At 43.0% G+C, this 9398-nt stretch overlaps 1 protein-coding gene across 2 annotated transcripts; it reads left to right on the top strand.

The window, feature by feature from the left end:
- Positions 1-5258: 5258 nt before the first annotated feature.
- six2a (SIX homeobox 2a) lies at positions 5259-7593 on the top strand. 2 transcript variants are annotated; one of them, XM_073482287.1, is made up of 2 exons: positions 5259-5821; positions 7284-7593. In XM_073482287.1, the coding sequence occupies exons 1-2, from the start codon at positions 5259-5261 to the stop codon at positions 7591-7593; spliced, it is 873 nt and encodes a 290-aa protein (XP_073338388.1). The 2 variants fall into 2 exon arrangements, with proteins under 2 accessions (XP_073338388.1, XP_073338387.1); XM_073482286.1 differs by having other exon boundaries at positions 5259-5818; positions 7287-7593.
- Positions 7594-9398: the final 1805 nt, after the last annotated feature.

Genomic DNA, 9398 nt, shown 5'->3' on the forward strand with positions numbered 1-9398 from the left:
AAATCAGAAAAATCTAATATCGACAGACTAAATCTTGATTCGAGGTGATTTTTAAACTGTCTCAAACTTTCATGCTAAATTCATAGAGGCTGATCCTAGGCCTATGTGTCGGCTGCAAGTGAAAAAAGCTGTGTCATAGATTGACATGATTGCCTTTTCTACCCAATTGTGCTCATGCTGCTGTGATGATCATCAACTGGAGGTGATGCTTGGTTCACCTTTTAACAGCCTGTGAAATTGCTGCGTCTTGTGCAGGCCTGTGTATACCAGAGTGGGCCTGAAATGTAAACCGTCCAATCTGATGAACCTGTCGACCGGTCAGAGCCAACACACACACACACACACACACACACACACACACACACACACACACACACACACCTCTGCCCCTCCTCTCCCTGCTGCTTGCCTGTGCGGTTTATTGAAATCTCCTCCCTGCTCTGTAGGATAGCCCTGGCCTCTGGGGTAACAAGATAGATGTAAACAACCAATTATTGGATAGGCCCTCATTCATATCCCTTTAACCGGTATAGACGCACAGGCTCTGGCTTTAATAATTCCTCTCTCTCTGCACGTTTGGATGTCTGTCCGAAAGAATGTTACTCATCAACCCCTTGTTGCGCTTGTCTCAGGTCAGTGCGTGTCTTACAGAATAAAAGCCACGTCCCCTTCCATATACATACATACACAGCAACACCCCAACACGTAAGCTTTGCAACACACACACGGAAGAAAAAAAAAACACACATCTTGCAATAATCAGCTCAATTAGTGCGGGTCGTGGTGGAGAGCGGCCGAGGTGAGCGGTGGGAGGTTGTGAAAATAAGGGGTTGGCTATTAGAGGAAACGCGATCTCCATTCATCAGCGGCCGTAATAATTACCGTTTCAGAGCCGGAGCCCTCTGATCAAACTGATCCGTGGAAACAAGTGGTTTACAAACACTGTCAGGGGCCAGACACGGGACCCCGGTGCGCCCTGACACCGGCCGGTGCGCACAGCCATGAGCAGCTCCGATGAAAGGAGGATGCTTCGTGTTTATATTCATTTTAATTGCTTGCTTCAGTCTTCTGTTTGTTCTGATATCCTCTTAATCCCTAATCGGATGCAGTCTAGTTTCATAAACATAGGTGTCATTTATGCTGGAGACACTGTGGGCATGTCCTCACTTCTTTTTTTAATTGGCAGATTTTGTGCCCATCCTTTTTTAAAAGCCCAATGTGTTATATTTGTCCTGAAAATAGCTCGAGATGTTCACCAACAAATGAAAAGGGCTGACTGTGATGCGCTGGTGTTTTACATATTGCCATAGTTTGATTGACGTGGTGTTGAAGTTGTGGATGTCATGCACATGGTTTTGATGCACCGTTACGCAATGTTTTTCCTGCCGTAATTATCTTCTCTGACCTCATATTGATTCCCCTTATACATAGCCTAAAACCGCACGATCGCTTTTCAACACAAAGCTAATAAATATTTAGATATGACAGCCTTATCTGGGAGCGACAAAGACAGAGTGAGCAGGTGTTTAATCTCCAACTTTTTTTTATGTCAAAGAAGCCAAAAAAAGTCCCAGTTTGAGAAGATTTGACCTCAAAGAATTCCATTTATGCTTCTGTAAGCAAAACTAGATACTGTCACAAAGCAATAAATAGATGACCACCTGATCTAAACATCCAATGCTCATGCAGTGTATCATTTTATCAGAATACCATCTTATGCAGTCTAATGAGACCCGTTTATGGTGCCCATCTGGAGCTCCTCTGGGACCCTATTTTGGTTACATGTGCGCCCATCATCCCCCAAAAATAATCCAAATGACTGAGGACAGAGTCAGCGAGGGAGGCTCTCAGGCCTCCGTGTAACCACTGCTGACAGCAGAGACACGTATCAGTCTGCAGGGAGGCGACAGTTAAAGGTGGAGAATAAACTACAGCAACATGTTATTTTTTTTATTTTTTTTTTGCTAAGGAGTGTTTTCAGTCTGTCATGAATTGCCTTTGATGTGAAACATAAAAAATTAGACGATGCATAACCTGGCTGGAAAATACTGTGAGCGCACTGTGAGTGTGATTGCAAAGCCTCTCTCAGCAGTGGGAGAGGGGCTCCTGTGTGTGTTTTGGGCTCACTTACGAGGCGTTTAGGTTTGTGTGTGTTAGATGGATGGAGATGATAAGTTTTTTTTTGTGTGTGTTTTTTTTCTTGTAAGTGAAATCGTTTTTAATATATGAGCTGCTGTCAGACTGTGTTTACAGACGCTCATACTTTCCACTCATCGGGTCCGGGCTCTCTTTCTCCGATTTTCATGTGTCGTGAATCAAAAATAATTAAAACACATGCAGGAGGTGATTTAATGGCATGTTTACACAGTTATATTATGAAATATGACGTTGTATTTATTGTTTTACTATGATTGGTATCATCTCATCTTTACTTTTTTAATTTTACGTGTGAATAAAACGTTGTATTCTCCGTTGAATTCTGTTTTTTTTTTCTTGTATGAGCTGTGTGAGGTTAAATCTCCCTTTTGTTTTTCTCACTATCCATTTCAGGCGAGCCCCGCGGTCCCCTGACGATTACCATCAGTCAGCTTAATGCCGTCATACTCTCTGAACCGCGCTTCAGGCGAAACCCAAGTCAATTTATTAAACACAGGGAGAACAAAACACGGAAACAGGGATCAGGCTCCTCTTACGGGACTCCTCTTCTCTGGTGATAAACTTACTTCGTAATTACACTAATAATTCCTTTTAAACGGCCGAGACATGGAGGAAATAGCTCATCCTAATAGGCCTGCGCAGCGGGGAAAATATTGATAAATTGGTCTGAAACAAAAGCCGATGACTAAATTATATTTTTTTACCTCTGAGATTTTATGCAGCTTCTTGTTTAGACTTGAAACATGCTGCTGGTTTTTTATTTAAAACTTTTATTTTGAAAAATTTAAATGGAGTTCTGCACGTATCACATTTCGCTTGTTAAATATTTAGCAATAATAATATGATAATTATTTTATTTTATTTATTGTTTTAACTTTTAATGTTTTGCGCACTGCCTGCCTTTGTGGAAGGAAGTGGGGCTTTTTTGTGGTCCACAGGTGATATTGAGTTGTGAGGTAAAAGCTGCTGAAACATGTCTACCGCAGGAGACAGCAGCAGCGATGTGTGTGTGTTTATGTAGAGACGGTGCGCGTGTGTGCGTGTGTGTGGTTTGAGGCAGCACTGCCGAGTGATGTGATACTGAGTGTGGGTGTAGCTGACAATCGTATCTCTAATGAAGAGGTCCCATGGTGAGGCGATAGAAATCTACCAACTGGTCAATCTTTGGTCCAACAGTCAATAACGCACCGTGGCCGTATACCTGACATCGCCACAGCACACCATGTGACGCTCATCATGTTGCTGCGAAAACTCATCAACTTCGACAAGTTATTTCTCCTCAGCGAATCACAAAACCTCCTCACTGACCCCCAACATCCATCCTCTCCGCATCGTTTTATCTCAACCCTCACACTGAAATAATTACTCAGAGCAGCTTCTCAAATCTTATCTCCTGCTCCTGCTTGTGATTTTTGATGATCTCTGACTTCCATCGTCCCCCAAACCTTGTCAGCCGGATGACTTGAATGCAAACAGAAAGTTTTGTCTCACCGCTGCTGCTGCTGCTGCTGCTGCTGGTGGTGGTGGTGGTTGATGCCGTTTGTCTCTTCCGCTCTCTCCTCTCCTCCTCCGCTCTCCGTCCAAGAAACTCTGCAGCAGCACACTCCAACACTTCATCTCACCGTTAGACCGGCTGCACACCTTGACGCTGCCTGTCACTCTGTGCGCTCCCGCCGTCACTGCCTCACCTCTCATTTACACACCCGTTCATCCATCACCACCTCTCTTATCACATGCATTTGATATTAAAGCTTTTCATGACATATTCTGAGGCGAAATATCCACTTCCCTCGGAAATATAATAATCCTCGAGGGATCATACAGACGTGGATTCTATACCAGATTAGATTAAGAAATCACTTGATTTAAGAGACGCACTTTAAACTCCTTTGGGAAAGCGCGCAGGCTTTAAACGTGCAAAGTTATGGCATATTTTTTGATAAACTGCTTTCTAAATCTAACTTTTTCTGCTTTTTCAAAAGTTTCCCTTTTTATTTTGAAATTATTTGCAACATATCTCGCTTTTTGACACTCTATCGCCTACTTTTACCGACTTTAAACCTACTTTACAAACGTTATTATTTACAAAATAACAGTTACAGCTTTTACAGCTTTAACATATAAATAGCTGCCCTCTCTGACAGCATTACTCTAATTTATTTGTATTTATATTTATGTTATTTTTGTTGCTTCACGGTAACCGTCACCGAGTACTTTTTTGGAAACTTTTCATTAAACGCTATATTTGTTGTCAGTTGGCAGTCATTACACTTGTATATAATGATGAAGCGACTAACTTTAAAGATCCAAGCGTTGTGAAAGTCTTGATTGATTTGTGAGCGCCGCTTGAGGCATGAAGACATACTTCAGCAGGCTCTGTGCGCTCTGGCGCCATCCTTCCCCCAGCTGCGGGACCAGCGCCGCTCTCCTTCTCCACACACACTCCCCCCCGCAACACAGCCAGCTCTGTGCTCTTTGGCTGCCCGAGGTGTCTGTCAAAGTGAGGGGAAAGAAAAAAAAGTGTTTTAGAAGAAAAATCTGAGCGATATTTCTGTTGGTAGGCGGGCTCGTCGTGGAGGGAACAATCGGGTTGACTTTGCCAGGGAGCCACCTCAAAGCATATCAGGTTACTTTGAGTGACAGCGTAACCATGGCAAATAATTTGACTAAGGCTATTGTCTTATCCTCACCATCCCCGGGTCAGATAACCGACCAATCAGAGTTCATATAATCGCTTGTCTTGCCAGCTTAGAATAATATTATTAAAACGAGCCAGCGAGCCCGGTCTCCCGGAGTAGGTTATGTTGAAACGGCATAGAAAAGGTGGAGGAGGACGGTAGTAGGAGCAGCAACTTTCTCTCTTTCTCACCAACTTTATGAGGATTTGTCGCCCGGGGTTTTGCATGGCTGAATGGACTTGAGTTTATTCCTCAATACGCAGTTGGATATTACTTCACCTTGGGCTGTTTGAAGTTTTACGCGGCTCTTTTTGGGACCTTTTGTCGCTTATGGACTTAATGCGTTTTGATTTGATGTGAGACTGAGTGGAGATACGTGGAAGTAAAGGCACAATATAATCTGTATTGATTTACGTTGTCGCCATGTCCATGCTTCCGACGTTTGGTTTTACGCAGGAACAAGTGGCGTGTGTGTGCGAAGTCCTCCAACAAGGGGGGAACATCGAGCGGCTGGGGCGCTTCCTCTGGTCCCTCCCGGCGTGCGAGCACCTTCACAAAAACGAGAGCGTCCTCAAAGCGAAAGCCGTGGTCGCCTTCCACCGCGGGAACTTCCGAGAGCTCTACAAGATCCTGGAGAGCCACCAGTTCTCGCCGCACAACCACCCGAAGCTGCAGCAGCTGTGGCTCAAAGCGCACTACATCGAGGCGGAGAAGCTGAGAGGCCGCCCGCTCGGCGCCGTGGGGAAGTACCGCGTCCGGAGAAAGTTCCCCTTGCCCCGCTCCATCTGGGACGGAGAGGAGACGAGCTACTGCTTCAAAGAGAAGAGCAGGAGCGTCCTGCGGGAGTGGTACACCCACAATCCGTACCCATCCCCGCGGGAGAAAAGAGAGCTGGCCGAGGCCACGGGACTCACCACCACGCAGGTCAGCAACTGGTTCAAAAACCGACGGCAGCGAGACCGAGCAGCGGAGGCGAAGGAAAGGTAGGATAAAGAATTTAAAACACATCTCAGAGTTGGTGAATCGTGTGTGTTTTTAATGGATATGACGCCAAGCAGAAATAGACAGAATGGGTATTTAACACAAGCACAAACAGTCGATGTTTCCTCTGTGCGTCTAATGCTGACCTACATCTGGCAATCTGTTGCACTGAACAAATATTAATATTTTACCACTTGTTAACAAATCACTTCTCGCATCTGTGTGTGTCTTGGTGCATAAATATACTAGAAGCAGGAACTTTTCCCTACTTGTGTAGTAACTCGCTTTTACCCGCACTGTTGTTTGTATGTTTGTGATAATTGTGCAGGCCGTGCGTAAAAGTTGAAAGACAGAAAATGAAAGGCTTGTTGTCAGTTAAATTATAAAGCTATAAAAGTTGCATTTAACCTATTTTTATGTTTTAATCACACTTATTACTATAACATGAACTTCCACATTAGGTTGAGAGGTTTTTATTTTAACCTCCAGATACTGGAATGATAAGAAAACATCTCAGAACACGTTTTAAAGTTGTTCTGCGGTGTAAGTGATGCGGCGGGCTGTGCAGCCTTTATATCAGCCAGGTTGACATTTCATTAGGAGTAGTTTGTACTTTTCAAAGTTTGGAAATTACACACACACACTCACACACACACACACACAGGCAGGGGTACAGAGAGGTTTTAGGAGACGTGTTGCTGTCAGGTGTTCGCCCGGTTGGTGTCCTCTTTCACCCTCTGGCCACTAATTCGGGCTGAAAGCTACACGTAAATCATGTCTTCCCACTGAGAAAAGCCTCAGTCACACACTGCAAGCACACGAACTATACCATGCAGTATACAGCAACACGTTTAGCAATAATTACAGCTGTCATTTATTCGGACGTGGCACAGGCCGAGGGCTTGTGCGCAGGTCACTCTGGTTACCAACACACACTTAATGCAGGTTAGATAGTCAAATGGATTTGTTGTCTTGAGTGTGTTCACCTCTACAGGCACGTACCTCTCTGCTTTGCTGCAGTGAATTGAGCAATAGTCTCCAATTCTGTCAAAGACTTAGTTATTGTTTTCATCGTGGCACGCGTGCGCATGGGTGCACTCCTGATTGGCGCATTAATAAATCATTAAAGTGAGCGTTTGATCATTTAAATCATAATTACGCTTGTTGGGGCTGGTGTAAATATGGCGCAGCTTAATTAATATGCACACAGTAGCAGTGTGTGTGTGTGTGTGCGTGTGTGTGTGTGGGCCTACGTGTGCTTCTCAGGATGATGATTTTTGTTGTTTTTTACAACGTTGAAAATATTTATTCACACATATTCAATTCTCACATTTGCTCTTCTGTGTAATAACGACTGTAGCTAGTTTTTTAAAAAAATATGCACTTTACAATTTCTTACATATTTTTCTTGGTGTTGCAAAAATCTGTACCCACACCTCACTGATGTGTGATTCTGTTTTCAATCCGCAGAGAAAACAACGAGAACAGCAATAGTCACAACCCATTGACTTCTTCCATGAATGGAAATAAATCTCTATTGGGGAGCTCGGACGACGATAAAACCCCCTCGGGAACACCGGATCACACGTCCCACAGCCCGGCTCTGCTCCTCGGCTCGAACACCGGTTTACAGTCCCTGCACGGCCTCGCGCCCCCGCCGGGACCCAGCGCCATCCCGGTACCGAGCGGTGCAGACTCGGTGCACCACCACCACTCATTGCACCATGACACCATACTGAACCCTATGTCTTCTAATCTAGTGGACCTTGGCTCTTAAAAAAAAAAAAAAGTGGCACAGACAGAGAGCAACGATTCTTATTTTACTTTCTTTCATTTTTTCTTTCTTTCTTTTTTTTTGGAAAAGTAATGTACATGGTGGCGTGAGACAAGCTTCAAGCACTTGCAGACAGACTGGGACACTGCGAAAACAGCCACCGTAACAGATCATTTAGTCTCATATTCAACACGTGAGAAAACAAAATCTGCCACTGGGCGCAAAACCTCCACTTATCCACAAATTAAACTCCAGCTTGTTTCTCGGATTTTTCTAGAAAACGAGTGTCGGAGGAAGAGCACTTAAGAAAAAGATCGGAACAGACTCAAGCAGCTCTCACCTTATTGGCATATTTTAAGGAAAATGTGATTCCAAAGATTATATGACTTGTTGCAGTGGTGGTGCAGACAAAATGTGGAGCGGATGTAGGTCGTTTTAGGTATAAAAAAAAAAAAAAAAAAGAAAAGAAAAGAAAAAGATAAAAAAGTATTTTACCAGAATGTAATAACGTAACATGTTATATTGTTGAAAACAATAACAATAAAATGTCTTAATTCTTGTTACTATTACCGTTGTTATTTTAGGGGGTTAGATACAACAGACTCTACAGGCACAGAGTTAAAGGTACCCCATCGCCTTTCTGTTTACAAAAGGTTTTCCAAGAGAGCCATAAGCTTTTTTTTTTTTTTCTGAGGGGGGGTTGGGGGGAAAAGATGGGGTATGATATTCTCAAGTGTCTTATAAGAGCCGTGATAAGATGAAATATCTTAATTTCTTGATATTATTATTATTATTATTATTATTATTATTATTTGCATTTTCATTTGGAGAAGAGACTGCATGTAAACTTTGCGATAAAATGATGAAACATAAAACGACTCACCTATAGTTTCATATACCCTTTACAATAAAAGAGAAAGAAACACATGGATTAAATTCTGGATGATTCCCTTTTCTTATTGTTTTTAGAGCACCAGTGTGTTTTACATCCTCGTTATCTGTCTTCAGAGTGTGACGTTTCAAAAATATTTCAAGACAGCGAATATTCTCAAACAGCTGCAGGCGAATGTCTCGTCCTTAGAAGAGGTGTGTTTACTGGGAAGTGTGTGTGGGTTTAATTATTTCCTGACACTTTTAATTGAGGATTTGTTTTTTTGAAAATACGTCTAATTCCCTAAAAGTGTGTATCTAAACGACCAGGCTGGCGGTGGTGAGCCTGGTTCAAAACTTCCCAATGTTCTTTTCAATGTGCGCTGAACCACCAGTTTCTTAATAACGTTGGGGAAATGTATAATCAGATAGCATTACCTAAAATCAAGAGCTCTTAGCCTCTGACACATATGCCCTGCTCCAAGAAAGGGGATATTGTTCTTTATGTGTGGGCAGCCTGCCGGCGTGCACGGGTCGATATCCCGGGATTATCTACCATCTAATCATAAATGCTGCAAGGGAAGTCTGTTTCTCTCCCCGTTCTCCACCAGTCATTCTTTCCCAGGCTTGTGTCCTTGGCTTTTTGAATGGAAATGCAAGAACTGGGTTTAAAGAAGCTACAAAGTTTGGAAATGAGTGGAAGGAGGAAATATAACGTACGCCGAAGATAAGGCCTTTTAAATCTAGGGGACATAATTTAGAATTAGTACATTTATCTGTTAGATAAGTGAGGGTTTTAACATGTCTGAATTTAATTTAGCCGTTTTTCAAATGAAGTTCGCCGACTTGAGGTCAAGGTTCACCCAAACTTCCATTGCCGATGTTAAAATGACAAAAAAAGAAAAAGAAAAAGAAAAGAAACCGACACTTAATCCGGT

The sequence above is a fragment of the Pagrus major genome, chromosome 15 (genome assembly GCF_040436345.1).
Source record: "Pagrus major chromosome 15, Pma_NU_1.0".
Lineage (NCBI taxonomy): Eukaryota > Metazoa > Chordata > Actinopteri > Spariformes > Sparidae > Pagrus > Pagrus major.

What these genes read in the sequence shown, in the direction of transcription:
- six2a (XM_073482287.1), top strand. Translation starts at nt 5,259, where the DNA reads ATGTCCATGCTTCCGACGTTTGGTTTTACGCAGGAACAAGTGGCGTGT. An exon ending in GCGGAGGCGAAGGAAAGGTA is followed by an intron (nt 5,822 to 7,283) that starts GGATAAAGAATT and finishes GTTTTCAATCCG; the next exon opens with CAGAGAAAACAACGAGAACA.